The following is a 19,276-nucleotide window of genomic DNA, read 5'->3' as shown; positions in this document are numbered from 1 at the left end:
GCCGAAACTACGACCGAAACTGCATTCGGGAGTTCTCGTGCTGTGATCGGTCATGTTCGGCGCGATGAATTTCATACAAGCAACGAAGACATTTTGCCGCGTCCAGGTGCCTAATCATGTCGTGACTTATTTTGTGATTTACTTGGTTTATTACATAAATATTAAGTACCTATTGTGATATTAGGTAACAACTTAAATAAGTAATTTTATGTTTAATATTTTTGAAAAACCATTATTATTATTTAAAAGAAGAATCTACACCTACTCAAATAAACGCCTCACCTATTTTAAGTATTTTTAAGGTGCAATATTTTTTCTTAAATAAGGGGTTGTTATGTTGATTATCAATAAGTAAAAACGTCGAGGACTACATAACGTTGTGATTTAAAGATAAAAATAAAGACTCACTGATTATAATAACGTTTTCTTTATATTTCCCTCAAAATATAATCCTTGAAAGGAAGTTTCGGTTTCGGCCGAAACTGATACCGTTGCCGAAATTCGGTTTCGGTCGGACACTAAATTTAATTCATTACAAACTTAAGTAAAAGTTAGGTACTTGAAATGTAGGTACTTCAAATTGTAGAATAAGGTATAGTAAGCATTGAATATGTAGAATTAGTAAAGACACGTCTGAAGAAGCCATTGTATGGCGAAACACGTGTTGCGTTTTTGTGAAATCGTTTAGTGAAAATCCCACAATAAAGTGTTTTTTGAATACGTTAACCAAATTGTTAAAGACCATAATTGTCGATTGTGCTGACAGCAAAAAAACACATTTTTCATTCAACAAAATATATTCTTTCAATAACAACGTACTTTCTGTTAAAAAGTTGAGCACCAAGTTTTTCTTAAAATATCGTCAGTTTATCCTATAATTAATGTGAACAATATATTTCACTTGAGACTAGATTTCCACTTAGTTAAAATGTCACTGGCTTTCTTCAAATTCTCATCCTTCTGCAAATAATAGACATACCAGTGAAAACAGTTTTTTTATAACACAAATACTCACCTTGATAAAATTGTATCTAACATAGTTTTCACCCAAATTTTTGTGAGGAACACTGTAAAAAGCAGAAGGTGGAATGCCTTGAATTCCAATATTCTTTGTCATCCACTTCGTAAACCTATAATCTTTGTATTCATCCTTCTCTGACTCAAGATTTATTTGAGATTCTGAAAATTCAAATAAACATATTTCAAAGGTGAAATTTCCAATATCAACATTGTCAATGTTTGTCTCTTCCATGCCTTTCCTATGTAAACAAATGACATCACATCGGCTCTTTGTGCATTAGATCATTTCTTTATATAGTCATATAAATTGAGATATATAGTCATATAATTCAATTCATCAATATACATATCAAGTGCTAAGTTGACAGAGTTTAGTACGAACATAGCTGAAGAAGAAGAAAACGTGTTTGTAAACAACAAATGCAACTTGAATTCACTACTTTCGATAGGGTATAATTTAAACATTAATTCTGAATTATATTCTTTTGGGAATGTGTTATCATATTCGCGTGTTATCAATTCGCGTGTTTCTGAAAATTGGTCTCGAACCACGTAAAATGTAAGTGGTTGAAATTATTGTTTTTACAAAATCTCTAGATATTCCAGACTTCTTGTTCAACTTGCCTGGCTGAGAGAGTTTCATTTGAAATGAAGTATTCCAGTATCCATGAATGTGTTAATACTAGAGATGAAAGAGATATCCAGAAAGTATCCGGCGGCCTATATACTATCCGGCCAAATGCCGGATTTAAAAATATATATTTTTAGGTAAATAATTTTTTTATTCAGTTAGTAACATTAACGAAATACAATCAGTAATCACAAAATAATTTTACACTGCAATCAATACATTAAGTCAACTAATAAAACAATTGTTAACTTTCGTTTATCAACGAAATGTACAAATTGGACCACCCTTCTGCTTCTTCCGTTTCATCTCTAGTTTATAGGTAGGAATTGAAATTAAAGATAAGTACATTTGGGGTACAAGTTAACTAATTATCACCTATAGAATTTCAAAACAAGTAAAGTTATTCCGCAAAAAAGCTACAAAAGTGGCTATAGCTGTATTTGGCTACAACAGTTTATTGAAAATATATGGCTTCTAGCAGATGTATAAAATTTGCCAAATAACTTCGCAGGCAGAAGCATTATGAAAATATCTATAACACTATAAATTTGGAGATTCTCTTCAACAAACATATGAATTTACAGTCAATTGTTGCGTTAGGTACTAAATTCAAAAAATGTAGCTACTACTTTCATTTTGGTTTTACCTATGTGCAAGGAGACATTTACACTACTGTCACTTTGTCAAAACACATCTGCCCCTCAGGTAGGAGTGTCCACAATCTTGCAATGCCCCAAAAATATTGATTTGAGGCCTCGACCAAATGAGCAGATACATATTCTGTCAAAAAAACTTTGCTAATATGTAGATACTTGTGAGAAATGAACAAGTGCGACGGCTCACATAACATGAAAACCGATTCAACAGAAACAGAAATTACCTAAAGGAGTCCAGTCAGCAATCATGAAGTATCCCCCGTCGGGGATCGTTGGCCGCATCCCAACATCAACTAAAAACTTTGCCATGTAATCCCTTTTAGCTTCCAATTCTTTTGGGAGAGATCTGAAAAAGCATTCTTCTGATCCAAGACGTTCCATTTCTTTTTCAAAAGCGATTGCAGTAGCCTCCTATAACAAGAAATTCCAGTTAATTTCTAAGCTTCATTGTGAAAATTAAAACAATTCAACAATGAAAAAATAATCGAATTTATTGTCAATTATATAACTGTGATTGGCATAAACACCTGTATGGGAGTTACTCCAGTGTAAACACTATTTTGATGAATCATTTGCAAATTAACCATTAAATTTGCTGGACCATATGCCCATCCCACTTTCCAACCGGTAACACTGAATGTTTTTCCAGCAGATCCAATTGTGATTGTTCTTTCCCACATTCCAGGTAATGTAGCTGAAAAAATTACCCTTTATATTTTCAATAACTCAAAAATGAAAAATCAAATGAAGCAAATGATTAAAAAGGAAGTATATGTATATGTAAATGATTTAGAATTCACTGAACGTAATTTAAGTTACCAAGTTTTGTACAATACTGACATTAAAAAATGTTGAAGATCTCAACATATACAAAGATGTAGATATATAGGCTGATTCACGGTGGATGGCACATTAGACGTTTCTGGTGAACCAGACAACGGATCACTTTGAAAATTTAATGGAGGGCATATTCGGACATTCTCTAGCCAACTAAAATATTTTCGACAATGCGGTGTTGCCGCTTCTATTAGAAAGCAGTAGCAACTTTGATTTTTCAAATGGAACACTCTGTATATAATATTATTTTTGGAATCTCCAACAATTGCCCGACAACTTTTCTTGATATTTCCCTATACCTATCTGTTACCGTTTTCGAAATAAAAATTAATTTCAATTTTTTTCTTCGAAAATCATGACTTCTAAAAATGCCGATATCTTTTAGTTAAGTACTATGATATCGAAATTTGGTTTGGAGTTAGGTGATACTTGGACACTTCCCACACGTCAGCCTAATCTCCGTTACTTCAATACAGGGTGGTAAAAAAATACAGTTTTTTCGTTTGCTTGAAAAAGTTGCTGAAATTTGATTATTTTAAATGGAGCACCCTGTATATTATTGAAAATTCGGAAAGCTGCTGAAATTTGCTTTCTTTCTATGTATATCATACCTATACCTAACTAGTCAAGTTTCGGACTTATGAACATTTATTTGTGAAAATGTCCCTTCAGAATGGTATTTCCATTCGGTATTTGGTAAGCAGGCCATGATTACTATTTGACAGTAGCGTTGTGACATTCTCCTAATAATATCGACATTTTCGTCACTTCAGAAGTTGCAAATACCTTCAAAACGATGGAACAAAACTGTTCAAACGAAGTTCTTATGAATTTGTTTATTATTTTTGGACAGTGTGACAAAATTATCAGCAGAACATGTAGAAAGTTCAATGAAATGTATCCGAATCTACCGCCAATGAACCTCAAGAAATTTATACGAATTCAGACCAATTTCAATGCATTTGGATCAACTTTAAAAGCACCAAGAAACTTGCCTCGACCCGTAACTTTCGAAGACAACCAGATTAATGTCTTAGCATATTTTCACGCATTTCCCGAGTCATCGATAAGAAGTGCTGAAGAAGATTTGGGTATAAAATATTCATCGGTTCAAAGAATCTTGCGAAGACATAAAATGCATGATTATAAATTCACCAAAATTCAAGCAATGAAGCCTCAAGATCCTCAACAGAGAGTAGAATTTTATGAAATGTTGTTGACACGCATTCAAGAACATCCACTTTTTTTAAATAAAATTATTTGGACTGATGAATCGAAATTTTCGAGAGAAGGGATTTTCAATAGAAAAAATCGTCATTATTTGGTCCAGTGAAAATCCTCACGCCACAAAAGAAGCCGGATTTCAAGAAAAATTTAGTTTTAATGTCTTCTGCATGTTGATGGACAACAAATTGAGGTACGTGATATACGAGGAGTCATTAACATCCAGAAGCTACCTGAATATTTTGGAGAATACTGTAGACAGTTTCGTGGATAATCTGCCACTCGACGGAGCTCCTGCACATTGCACAAGAGAAGTGAGCGCAGAACTGGATAGACTATTTGACGATCGGTGGATGAGGCGCTTGGGACCATGGAATTAGCCAGCAGGATCACCCGATCTTAATCCATTAGATTTTTATTTGTGGGGAATGTTTAAAGAAAAAGTTTACAAAATACCTGTGAGTTCGAGAGATGAATTGTTAGAAAGGATTGCCCAAACATTTGAAGATTTGGATCCCAATGAAATCAGATCTGCCACCACGAAAGCAGTCAACACCCGCATTTTAAAGTACTTGGAAGTGAACGGCCAGCGATTCGAACATATTTTGAAATATTCCACATGATTGTTTTACTTTTTTATAATTATTCATATCAATATTTCCAATTTCAAGTTTCTTGGTGCTTTTTTTAAGTTTATCCAAACATATTGAAATTGTTCTGAATTCGTATAAATTTCTTGAGGTTCATTGGCGGTAGATTCGGATACATTTCATTGAACTTTCTACATGTTCTGCTGATAATTTTGTCACACTGTCCAAAAATAATAAACAAATTCATAAGAACTTCGTTTGAATAGTTTTGTTCCATCGTTTTGAAGGTATTTGCAACTTCTGAAGTGACGAAAATGTCGATATTATTAGGAGAATGTCACAACGCTACTGTCAAATAGTAATCATGGCCTGCTTACCAAATACCGAATGGAAATACCATTCTGAAGGGACATTTTCACAAATAAATGTTCATAAGTCCGAAACTTGACTAGTTAGGTATAGGTATGATATACATAGAAAGAAAGCAAATTTCAGCAGCTTTCCGAATTTTCAATAATATACAGGGTGCTCCATTTAAAATAATCAAATTTCAGCAACTTTTTCAAGCAAACGAAAAAACTGTATTTTTTTACCACCCTGTATTGAAGTAACGGAGATTAGGCTGACGTGTGGGAAGTGTCCAAGTATCACCTAACTCCAAACCAAATTTCGATATCATAGTACTTAACTAAAAGATATCGGCATTTTTAGAAGTCATGATTTTCGAAGAAAAAAATTGAAATTAATTTTTATTTCGAAAACGGTAACAGATAGGTATAGGGAAATATCAAGAAAAGTTGTCGGGCAATTGTTGGAGATTCCAAAAATAATATTATATACAGAGTGTTCCATTTGAAAAATCAAAGTTGCTACTGCTTTCTAATAGAAGCGGCAACACCGCATTGTCGAAAATATTTTAGTTGGCTAGAGAATGTCCGAATATGCCCTCCATTAAATTTTCAAAGTGATCCGTTGTCTGGTTCACCAGAAACGTCTAATGTGCCATCCACCGTGAATCAGCCTGTATATATATGTTCCTATTGAAAGTAATGAATAAGCAAATACTAAAAATATATCAAACTATTCAATTAATAGGAAAATATAAACATTATAAAGTATTCAAAAGTTTTATGGAGGTTGATAAGATGTAACAATAAATAAATATACATATAATAGTGGACAGTGTTCAGAAAATCGTTTATAGTGTAAAAATTAATTTTACATCTGAAATCATTTGAGTACTTCATTTCTCAAGCAATTTTTATTCCCACATATTATGATGAATTCTGGCAAAGTGGAAGTTTAGAGAATGGATGGTAATATAATCTTCCTTTGTATCGAATCCTGTATTTGAGAAATTGCAATTTTTTGTAAAGTAATTTCTATTTTCCCGGATAAATATGACAACAATATGTATAAGAACCCCATATGTTTTATATTTCATAAAACTAGTCCGAGGATTTTTCAACATACCTCTGAGTTCTCTATAGAGGTGAACTTGCTTTTGGTTGCAGTGAAAACTTAACTAACCCAAAATATAATAAAAACGCAATTTGAATTATATGTTGTGATCTTCACAAGCTAGTTCATCGTCCGTTATATACCTATAGTACCTCGTTAAATAAGTAAGAAACAACCCGTTTGTCAAGAATAGACTGAATGGTTAGACAATATAAAAAGGACAGTTCCTACTTGACCACTCATCGCACAAGTGTACTATGATTTGATGCAAACTAGTGTATTTGCATGCAAGTACACTTGCATCTTCCTCTTGAGAGAAACAACCAAGTGTACCAAGTGCAACCATTACCACGTTGACTTAACAACCATGTTGCAGCTTTATCAAGCCAACTTAATCAAATGCAGCCGGAATCGATATAAGGGCTTCCGAAAAAGCAAAAAATAAATTAAAAAACTTTCGATCTGGCTCAGTAATCAAGGGTTACATTTTTTGGTAGAAATCTCATCTATAAAGTTTACGACTCATTAGGAATTCATTCATTTTGTTAACAGTTTTGTAATGCAAGTTTTTGAAATTACATTGATAAGTATTTAAAAACATAAAGGGTCCAAAATGAACCCTTGTGGTGCTCCTGAAATAACGACTTTTTTTATATGATTCAATGCCTTCTATTAATGTGGTTTGTGTGCAGTTTGTCGAATATGAGTTGATCCAATTATATGAAATCAAAATAAGTTTACAAGTTTTTGTACCGAAAGATTAGGTTGACTCAAAAATTTACTGAAAGACTTATCTTTTATAAATGAGTAGTTCATAAACAAATTCAAAAAGTCGATTTTCTAAACCCATTAGTTACTTGAAAGTAATCTATTTAGAAGGAGCACAGCAATGTTTAACTCTAGGCTACCGTATAGTTAAACATATGCGAAAATGTAGGTATGTGAAAATCTTGCAATAAAATGAGAAATATAACTTCCTAAGTTTTTTACTACTTGTATTTATAACTAACGTTACTGCAGTTTCGTCCTATAACGACATTTTCAAACGAATACATTATTGTATTATCTTACCATGTAGTAACAGCTACATCCATCAATTTATTTAAAGTATATTCAATGCAATCATGTTTCTCGATCAGGTATCAGTCGAATCCATCACAAAAATCCGGCAAGTACATCATGATTATTTCATATATATTTTATCACTAGTACTTACCAATCCTGATATGTTTTAGTGGCTTATAAACTAGCCACTCGTACACTTCATCAGCAACACACAACACATTCCATTTTTTACACAAATCTGCTATGTGGACTAATTCTTCTTGCGAGAAAACTTTACCAAGGGGGTTGTTAGGAGTATTTAGGATAATCATTTTTGTTTTACTATTGAATATGTTTTCTAATTCATCTTTATCCAGGGCCCAATCTGCTGATGTAGGAAGTCTTCCTGTTACTTCTCTCTGCATCAAGAGTACATTAAATAATTATTACTTATGAAATGAAATAAATGAAGAGGTGTAACACTACAGCAACTAGATGACACTAAAGTATATGAGAATTTTAAAATTGTTGATAATAATTTGGTTATTACTGTATATACTGAATTTGTACATTTATGCGATTCTCTTTTATGTCTGGTCCAATGAGTTTTTATATACATACTCTCTTTATTTTTGTATGTGTGAAATTTCAGTGTGACTTTATATCAAGTTCCGTCACATTTTTTTTAAGAAAAATAATGCCTCGATTTTCTTAGCATCAAATTCTACCTGGTTACTACAGTTCCAGATTATTGTAAAATGTACAGTGGAAAGAGAACAATTTTATTTATAAAATAATATTTTTTTATATTTGAAAAATATATTCCTTCATCCCATTTGTCAGGAAAAACAGAAATTATTAGTATCTAACAAGATGTTTTCTTATTGATTTGAAAAAAAAACTTTAATATACCTACCAATTTTAGAGGAATGAATCTGGGTATACCTCCTGCATATCTAACCATAGGTTCATAGCAATCATAGAAAGGTTCTATTATTATAACTTCATCTCCAACTTCTGTATGTCCCATGATTGTTGAAAAAAGTGCTTCATATGCTCCACTAGTTGTAAGAATTTCAGTTCGTTCATTGATAGGTCTTCCAATTAATTTGGAATATAGTTTGGAGAGAGCAGCCACAAGCCTTGGATGACCCTACAATAGTTCATAAAATATGAAGTAGATAAAAACATTCACTTCTGAATTTAATTTGAAAGTAAGACAGCACAGAATTGGCATTACGAAAATCATTTTTATCATCTGTAATGACTATACATTATTCAAAATAAAATTTCAAGATGTATGATCAAACTAGATTGCTGGGTTGTTTTTCCGGGTATGCAACCAGTCAAAGTTTCTTGATAGACGATCTTTATGAAGCAGGAAGCAGTAACATCTTGACAAATTCTAACCGTCAAAAAATTTCACTGTTTTTATTATCAGAATTTTAACCCACACGTCTTATTGGAAGTCAATAGTGAGGGTAAGAAAGGGTCCTTGCGAGGACATACACTTTAATTAGATATACAGCGAATCCCCGATTTTTTTAGCTCTCCCATAGAGCACAAATACAGTTGCAGAAATAACTACTTGAAGGTCAGCAAAAGTACTCTGATTTTCCAATTATGACCCAATTTTTGAAAAATCATCCCTTCTTTTAATGTAATTCCTCCAATTTCATCATGAATCATGATACATTTTGCAATTCTAATTTATATTTCTCATTGAATTCAAGTCAACTTTTAATGTCATTCACAGTAATCCTGACCATGTTAAACTGAATATGTAAAATTATTTCTTCTGTATTAAACGTTGAACTGTGTTGAAATCATAACTTTTAAATTAGAACTTCCACCATAATATTGTCTTAAGATAAGTCTTAATGTAGAATATGTCATTTGTTATTCAACTGAAGAGATGATACGAGAAGAGTTTGAAAGAAATACCAACAATAAAAGGCATAGGTTATCATTAAGAAACTTACTATTATATATGTAACTATTCATTCAGTAGAACAACAAAATTATTTCAATTCGAAGGAGATGGTTTAGGTTCAATTTGATAACATCTGTCCTTGAACCAAACATTTGTTAATTAACAAAAAAAATTGTATGAATATTGAGCATATTCATTAACGAGCAAGTTCTCATTTGATCAATTATTATATATGATAAATTATTTGCAACTCAAGAAGCAGATTTGAATTCTTTTAAATAAAAAAACGAATGCTGAAACTTTGTAAATAATATAGTTAGGACCACTACATACAGCTCAAATTCACTAAGAAACTAAGTTAGTAATTGGTGGATGATCGGTTAATCTACCAATTCCAAGTCAACTTTCTTGGTTAAAGAGGACCAATAGATTTGTATCACTTTAAATTCAGTAGTATTCAGTCAAATAGATGGTTCTTCTATTTGTGTCAGACTTTCATCAAACAATTATTAATCTTGATCCAGTTAACAAAGTGAACCAGCTGTGTGTCAGATTTATGGATTCTGAGATAATTTGACTATGGAAAATTATATCTTTTACCATATTTTTGTATTTGATCTGAAAGTTTACAAATAAAAAAAGCTAATTATTTCTGATAGTATGTTATTTATCATCCAGGATTTCATTTCTTCATTCAGCTGACTACAATCATATATTTTATTACTATCAACTTCAAAACAATCAAATGATTATTGTTAATATATTATGTTTCAGTCCTATTGTCAAAATGGTATCAAAATTCAACTTTTTCTCCCTCCTAATTCTAAAATGGCATACTTGTGAATACATTATGCTAAAATTTGAATAATTGAGACACATTTATGAAGGATATTGTATTGAATTTGTAAGACAAAGTGTAGACAAATTTGTATCCATTTAACTACATTTTCCAAATTCATATTTCCTGTTCATATTTTTTCACTTGGGACTAGTTGGGACAATGCAAGGTTATGCATGTGTCATTAATTTAACAAACAGATATAATTCGACAAGTAATGAAAATGAAATGACATGGTTACTGCTCCGAACTACTTGATCTTTCAATGATCAACTACTTTTATTTTAGAAATTCACTAGAAGGAAACTAAAATATTAATATTTTCAGACAATTTCATGAAATTCTCCAGCACTTTACTAATTTTTCTGTAAATGCATTATATTTTATATTCCTTTTTCAGCTACACTATCTGGCAATTCAAATATATTTCTTACTGCTGAACATTAGACAGAACCATTACAAATTTGAGGTTAAAATTTATAATTACCATATAAATTTAGTTATCGTGAAATATGAAATGCCAACAGGTTATTAGTTGTGAAAACAAATATTTGTGTAGTATAAAAATATTGAATTCATACATACTTTTCGATTAGTCAATTTAAAGTATCGAACAACAGTAATACATCATTAATTAGTCACAATCTAACAAATTTCCATCCAAACATGAATCCTTTCTTTGTTTTTCACTTAAGAAATATGTTTTATTGCATATTATATTGATGACACATGTGTAATTTTCTGTTGCCTCAATTGTAGGAAACTAATCTGCCCTTTCTATCTAAATGTGATGTAATAAGACTCCTGGAATTGCTATAGTCCAATGAATTGAACTTTGCAATGTATGCATTTCTTCCTTTACCTGGTACCTGGCAAAATTTACAGACGAAGTATGGAAAATTATAAGAAATATTGGTGAACATTTACTCACAAATCCTCTAGTATATTGATGAAGCATGTAGTCCTCTCCAACTGCAACATTGCTCAAAGTATCCATGATATATTGAGGTGGTGGATAGTCGGGAAATCCTTGTCCAAGATTCAACGGTTTATAGTCTATTGCCATTTGTATGTATTCCGTCCTAGAGTGAATCAAAACATATGTGACTTTGTTGATGAGTTATCAGGTCTTTTAATATCATACCATACACTTTCTTTTGTTCCAGCATATCGTTGGGGTAGAGTGAACCTCTTATCAACTTCAGACATTTTTGAATGAGTGGTCGAAATTGATCGAAGGAACAATTTGACAAAACTTGTGCTTGCTTTCAAGTTTTTGGTAGAGTTTAATAACACGTTCGGAAATAACATCTGAAAAGTTTCATATGTTGAAAATATATGTAAGGATGCACAATTTACCTTCTATTCCCATTCAAATTCTTCAATGTTAAGGTTATAGCGCTGCTACACTGACCATAGGAATATATTTAATAAACAATCTAAACATGAATATTCAAATTTCACATACTCAACTAAAAATTGTAATTGACCCTCCAAATAGCACTGCTTCTCACTCGCACATATCCAGTTAACCACAAATTTAAAGTGAATTTTTACAAAATACAACGACACTGTCTCTATCTACGTATCATAGCTCGAACTAATCCCTAATAAACTGATAACTGAATCATTGTCTAAATCTGAATATCAAAATTATCCACCATTGCTTGGTATTTCTCTTCCAACAACCACTCTATCAACTGTCAGTAACTGATAAAGAAGGTCAGCTGATTCTGGCACTGTAGAAAGCTTAATATACTGTGATTCTGCTGCACGAATTATACAGTGCTCGTCAAAAAGTCTGAATAAGATTGAACTTTTTCATTATTGTTTTGTCGAAATGAAAATGTTCTGTTCAATAGAAGTGAAGGTAAAACTGGAACCTTTGGCGTAAAATAAATCCAAAAAAGAAGCACCTTTTCCAATCACCAGAAGTTTATTACTCTTCTTGACGCGCGTTTCTTTAGTTTTCTTCATCTCCTGAAGACCCTTATTAGGTTGGGAAAATGCGCGTCTTGAAGAGTATTGAAGTTCTGGCACAGGTTCTGGTTATTGGGAAAGATCTTGTTCTTGAATTTGAACAGGCGAGAATGAAGTTTGTCAACCCAAACCCATTTTTTGAGTGGAGAATACAATACTTTTTCTATGACTTAAACAGGAATACTCACTTCAAAATAAAAATTTTCTTTATCTACTGAAGATGCCTATTTGGTTGGTGAAACGCGCGTCGAGTAGAGTACCTATTGAAGTTCTGGAGATTCAGAAAGATGCACTTTCAAAATGTGTCATTTTTTTCCCACATTACAAATTTCTGGTGGGAAGTATCGTTATATACTTCCCGATTCTATGTTTTTATTCCTGTTTTCCGTTAGAAATTATATATTTCATCACGAAATGTCAGTTCAATGAATAATTTTATCGTTTGAGGAAAAAGGAAATTTTCAAGGCTTACTTGCGATTGAACATAACTAAAACACAACTGTGAAGTTATAAATTTGCTCATCTGTGATTGGCCTCGAAGTAGTGAGTTATGAATCTGGTCAACTGTTATTGTTTTGAAGACTGGATAGTTAACAGTAACTCTATGCTGTATCGCACACATGGTTCTTTTTGAAGGCGATAACGTGGGTACCGTCTTGGAGTGCTGTTCCACTACCGGCAAATCAGCAGTGATTTTTTTTTCGTATTACACAGACAAAATATTTTCGAAAATGGTGTATGTAGATCGGAGAAAACAGCCTTTCTTGTTGTATCATTCATTAACGTGTGATAAGATTGTATTAATAACAAATCTATTGAAAACATTCTTCCACACATTATTATTATTATCAATAAACAAAAATACTGACTCTCAACATTCATTAATATAATTTTACTGTTACATTAATATAGTGTTACTGATGTTCCAATTATGTTAACTTAGCGAAACGCTCGTTAAAAGGCAGTATTTTTGTTCAGGTGTGGGATAAGTATTTTCAATAGATTCATTTTACGCCAGAGGTACCGATTCCATATATCAATTTCTTTACGCAAGATGAGGGACTGCCAATGGGATCGCCACTTTCACCGGTTATAGCTAATATATATGCCCACAAGAAGCCCCGAGTCTGGTTGAGATACGTAGACGACAACTTTATAATATGGAACCATGGGAATGCAGAACTAGACACTTTCCTGAAGCACATCAACAACGTTAGTCCTTCCATTCATAATGGAGAAGGAAGTCCACAACGAATTACCTTTCTTAGAGGTATTGGTGAAGAGGACCGACACTAAATGGAAAACATCTGTATATCGAAAACCCATTCACACAGGACAGTATCTGAACCAAAAATCCAACCAACATCAATCGAATAAGAGAGGAATCATCAAGACTCTACTAGACCGTGCTTTCGGGCTCTGTAATACAAAGGAAGGTCTGGAAAAGGAACTAGGCATCATCAAAAACGACCTTCAACGAAATGGTTACTCCAGATGAGTGATGATAGAACAGGTTTTAGCTAGAAGACAGCAAGAGCTCCACAAGGAAGAGAAGCCGCCACAACATTACTTGTACTTCCCTACATAAGAGGATTATCGGAAAGGATGAGAAGGATTGGGTCCAAGTATAACATCAGGACCTGCTTCAGATCTGGGAACACTATCCGTAGCAGCCTCACGAAAACCAGGCCACCAAACGCGGACTGCGATTCCAAGAATTGCATTTACCGGATACCTTGCGAGTGCGGAGAATCATACATCGGTGAAACTACGAGGCCATTGAAAGTTCGCATTGCTGAGCACAAGAAACACACACAGCGAGGAGAAACCAGCAATTCCAGAATAGCAGAGCATGTTTGGACTCATCGACATAATATATCAAGTGGGCTCAAGCTGAAATGATCCACAAAGAGGAACACTGGTTCAGGAGAAAATTCAAAGAAGCCGCGTATATGTTGTCCCCTCAGTCATGAACCCATTTGTCCTTCGACAAAAATCTGCTAAAAGGGTAAGGGAGCTGAGCTCCAACCTGATTGAAATGGAGACGCTTGGTCAGCGAATGAGTCCAGTTATCACCCGAAGACGATTGTGGATACTAACAATCGAAACGTCGTGACGTAACTTGGTTTGGAATCTTTTAATTTTTTTATTTTTCATTTTTTGTTAATAATATGTTTAATTTTTAGCTTTTACTAATATTTCAATTTTTTGATTGTAGCTTGTTGTTATTTCCTTATAAATTCTGTTTTTTGTTTAATAAAATTATTATTTTTGGTTAATATTTTTAATTTTTTTCAGGAATTTCAAATCAATTTATATTATATAAGACAATGGAAGTCCGAACTGATGAAATACTTCACGAAACATTGGCAACCATTTTCAAACATCCATATATCAAGTTTGTAAAAAATTACCAACATAAATTCTTTCAATAAATTGATGGATGTAGCCGTTACTACGTGGTAGGAAATCTTAATGAAAAATCGAGAACGGAAACTTTCTATGTTTTTTACTACTTTCATAGAAAGTTTCAATTCTCTTTTCTTTATAATAAAAGACCGTCGGATCCGAATTGGCGATCGCTATATACTACTAATGATATATAATAATTATCTCAGTTATACTCGCACCAGAAAAATACACCCCCCTGTATATGGGATCGTTCATCCGAAGGTAATTATTTTTTAATTTAGTTTGGTAGCGCGAGAGTTGCTGCCACCAGATCAGAAAAAGTTTGAAATCCGTCCTGATCACACGGATTGAGAATTATGGGCGACTTGGTCAACAGTTGAATTTTTTACCTTTCTATCTTCGTAAAGCAATGGCTTGGTTGTGCCACCAATCATATCCTTAGAGACTGGATTCGGCCACGCGGCTTAAATGCGTGGTCTTTTAGGGTTTTGACGAAATGAAATAATATTAGCAGAGTTTTCACAAACCAACTTTATTGATGAATAAAGTCGGCGGAATAATCGGATTAGCAATTGATAAAATAAAATTAACAAAAATTAATACGAGTTTAACCTACACAAAATAATATTGAAACTATTCGTTTATATATGTTTTACTAAACATTATTTAAACTGTGTGCCATATGAAAGAAATAGGAATATATAATTATAACCATGTGAAAAATATTAATAAACCACTAAAAGAAAATGACAGGATTATTCCTCTGAAAATTGAAATAACTTCACTGAGGACATAGATATGCCTAGGTACATATAGGTATATTTATCTACTAGATTTGTTATAAAAACAAAATGAGATACAACTCTGAGAGTTGTATCTCAAGTGGTTTATAGTATCCCTTGTATAAGTTGCAGTGCTGAATACATTGGTCAGACTGCCAGATTATTAAAAGACAGAATATCTGCTCACAAAAGTGATTGTAGACTTTATCCAGAAAGGTGTGCCCTTAGTGAACATGTTTATAATAATGGACATGTAATGGATTTTAATTCAGTAAAAATCATGACTAAAGAGAGGAATGTTTCTAAAAGATTATTCCTTGAAATGACGTACATTTCGCAATCACGAAATTGTCTAAATAAAAAAAACTGACTTACAACATTTAAGTGAAATATATTCCTATTTACTTTTTATTGACAAAAATTGGAATTCCTTCAAAGACAACTAATTCGACATTACTTAAATTCATTTATCAACTTATCAACAAAAATTATATAACAAAACTCTTTCTTCTGAAAGCAACTGTAACTCTTTGATTAATGGCACCAGCGGCAAAAGCCAAGTCTACTTCTTCTTGAAAATTTTAATAAATTGACAAATTGACAAGTGATGTGTTTCTAACCTAAGATCACCACGTTCATTCTCAAATAAAAATTTTTATGATTACTCCTTATTTAACGTATATATATTGTAGCTTTCATTTAATTCATATGTCTTGTATTTGTACAGTTGTTACTTGTTTTTATCATGATTACAACGTTCATATTTTAAATTTAACTCAACTCAATTGCGACCAATCTCACTAACATTGTAAGTATTCATTTATTAACTTAAGTTCTGTATTAATTCAAAGTCTATCATCTTAGCTCCCTGATGATGACAATAACCATTGTCGAAATATTGGAAATATAATGTTATAAGAGTACACTTGCGCTTCGCTGCTATCCCAAATAACTCCAAGGATTTGTATATATATATATATATATATATATATATATATATATATATATATATATATATATATATATATATATATACACCGTCAGTAAAATTAACAAAACATTTAAAGAAACCGGTGCAGTCAGCAAACATATTTTAAAAAATAATCACCGAAGAAGAAATTTAAACGAAGGTGCTGTTTTAGATTATTTTAGAAACCACCCAAACAGAAGTTTACGAGTCGCCAGTTTGGATTTAAACTTACCGAGAGAGACTATTCGACGATGTCTTAAACAAAACAAAATGAGAGCATTTAAACCTAAATTTCTTCACTCTTTAAAGGCAGGTGATGAAGTGAAACGTATGGAATTTTGTTTGTGGGCACAAGGCGAGTACCTGAATACAAGAAATTTTTTAAACTGCATAATGTTTAGTGATGAAGCTTCTTTCAGCACCAATGGGGTAGTTTCATCGCAAAATGCTCGGTATTGGGCTACGGAAAATCCGCACTGGATCATAAATTGTAAAAGTCAATATTCCGAAAAAGTTAACGTTTGGTGTGGTATAGTACAAAATAGAATAATAGGTCCATATTTTTTTGATGGAAACATAAACGGGCAACATTTTTTGGAATTTCTAAATAACCAATTATCGGACGAAATAGATGAAATGCCTCTTGCGGAACAAGTAAATTTATATTTTCAGCTCGACGGCTGTTCCGTGCACAATTCGAGGATTGTTAAAGAGTGGCTAAATAACCAGTTTCCAAATCATTGGATAGGACGAGGTAGTGACTTAATTGAATGGCCACCTAGATCGCCTGATCTAACAATATTAGACTTTTTTCTGTGGGGTGTTCTGACACAAAAAGTATACAGAACAAGACCAACGAATCGAGCTGAACTCATGCAAAGGATACGACAAGCTTGTGCCGAAATTACAGTTCAACAAATAAGAAATAGTGTAAACAATATTCGGAAGAGATACGATAAATGTATTGAACTTAATGGAGGTTTGGTAGAAGCCACAAAAATTTGAATGTTTAGTTTTAAATCAATGTTTATTTTAGTATCAGTTTTTTCTTAATGGCAATTAATTGTTGAATAAATACTTTGAAACTTGTTTGTATACCTACATTTTGTTTTCATCAGCTATAGAAGAAGGTAGAGTAAGTTCAGAATCTCATAAAATGTGATTTTCCAGGTGCGCTGTTACAAAAGTACTATTATTTATTATTGGGAAACTTCCAAAAAGCTTACAAGTATGACCATTAATACTTCAAGATTCTATCAAGATTTGGTAAAAGCGCAATTGGGAGATCCCATGACATGAGATTCTGAACTTGGTCTACTACTACGTAACTTGAAAATGAACTTTTAATTTTCTGTTATTCAATTATTCAATTTTTATTTTAATTTTCACTTCTCGTAACCTACACTCGAATGATTTTAAGGGAATATTATCCACAAATCCAGTGGCGTAGTCAGATTTTTATTACAAAACGCTTGCACCACAAATCTCTCACATTACCATATTTTCAGGAGTTATAACTGTAGAACGCATTGAGCTGTTGACTTCGGATTTTCACTGTACAAATTCACTGGTGTTCTACTTGGTGATGACAGTGTTGTCAGATCTCAAATATGTCTATAATCTGAATAAAAATTACAAACAAATACTTTGTTTCCAAAATTGAAGTTGTTGTAACTTCGTTGTTAACAAATATTTTTTAATGAAAATTTGACAGTTTTGATTTATAACGACTACGAATCCAGTGGTGTAGTCAAATTTGAAAACAAAATTGCCTAATAAACTTTTGCCGTTTTTGACAAACAAAAAAACCATAGAGTGCCTTGGAAATGAAACTAAAATTGTGAAAGTTAGTGTCAAGATACAGTTTTTCATGCTTAATATTTCAATAAAAAAAAATTGAGATTGATTGAAAAATGCACATTCTACAGGGGTGGTTCCATTTTAAATGGGTCACACTGTATATATATATATATATATAGAGAGAGAGAGAGAGAGAGAGAGAGAGAGAGATTGTATCGAGAAAGAGATATATATATATATATATATATATATAGAGAGAGAGAGAGAGAGATTGTATCGAGAAAGAGATATATATATATATATATATATATATATATATATATATATATATATATATATATATATATATACTGGGTGTCCCACATTTTATGTGACAGGCAATATCTGGTTTGTTGAAGGAGATACACAAAAATGTTTCATACAAAAGTTTTAGGAGTTCATGAGAGCTATATTTTGATATAATTTTTAAATATATAGGGTGTTTGGTGTAGGTGCTACAGACCAAAATTCCATTTTTTAAAATAGAACGCCCTGTATATCATTACATATTCAGATGCTACGTTAAATTCTGATATCATTTCATGTTTGGTTTTTGAAATTCGATTACGGCGTTGTTGAGTTATTGCTTAAAATGTAAAGTCTTGAGAACGACTATTATTTTTAAAAATATCTCATACAATTATTCTCTCTGCATCAGATCACATGAAAATTAGTCAAAATTTTGGGTGTTCGAAGTAATGGTTTCAATTTTGAGTTGTGGAATTCAGTCGGGAATCATTTTGAATATGAAACAATTGCGAAATTGAAAGAGGTGTACTCGAAAACAAATCTTCATAATTAATAACAATGTAAATAATATTACTTGATAAATCATTTCATAAGAATGGTAGGTACCTAGAAATAAGTCATAAAAATTGTTCGAAGTGATGCCCATTAGATATTATACAGGCTTCGAAACGTCGAATCACTTCTCTCGTACAAGTCGCTCTTATAATATCAGGCGTAATATCACTGCACGCTAGTCGAATTTTCATTTTCAGATCATCCACATTCAAAGGGGGAGTAGTGAAAACAATATCTTTTAAATAACCCCATAGG

The 19,276-nt window shown here is 32.3% G+C and overlaps 1 protein-coding gene across 4 annotated transcripts; it reads right to left on the bottom strand.

The window, feature by feature from the left end:
* Positions 1-778: 778 nt before the first annotated feature.
* LOC111502657 (kynurenine aminotransferase-like) lies at positions 779-11,914 on the bottom strand. Of its 4 annotated transcripts, none has more exons than XM_074169661.1 (10): positions 11,703-11,914; positions 11,594-11,643; positions 11,379-11,545; positions 11,166-11,316; positions 8,380-8,616; positions 7,636-7,882; positions 2,835-3,001; positions 2,532-2,718; positions 1,016-1,179; positions 779-960 (listed from the first exon to the last, which is right to left on the bottom strand). In XM_074169661.1, exons 3-10 carry the CDS (start codon positions 11,543-11,545, stop codon positions 898-900), a joined length of 1,383 nt encoding a protein of 460 aa, XP_074025762.1. In that variant the 5' UTR covers positions 11,594-11,643; positions 11,703-11,914; the 3' UTR covers positions 779-897. The 4 variants fall into 4 exon arrangements, with proteins under 4 accessions (XP_074025762.1, XP_074025763.1, XP_074025760.1 ...); XM_074169662.1 differs by having other exon boundaries at positions 11,594-11,638; XM_074169659.1 differs by having other exon boundaries at positions 11,594-11,914.
* Positions 11,915-19,276: the final 7,362 nt, after the last annotated feature.

The sequence above is a fragment of the Leptinotarsa decemlineata genome, unplaced genomic scaffold, assembly GCF_025532065.1.
Source record: "Leptinotarsa decemlineata unplaced genomic scaffold, Ldec_3_MD MMD2_P_RNA_scaffold_5, whole genome shotgun sequence".
NCBI lineage: Eukaryota > Metazoa > Arthropoda > Insecta > Coleoptera > Chrysomelidae > Leptinotarsa > Leptinotarsa decemlineata.
Note: the sequence above shows the minus strand (reverse complement) of the source record. Positions and strands in the feature narration are given on the sequence as shown.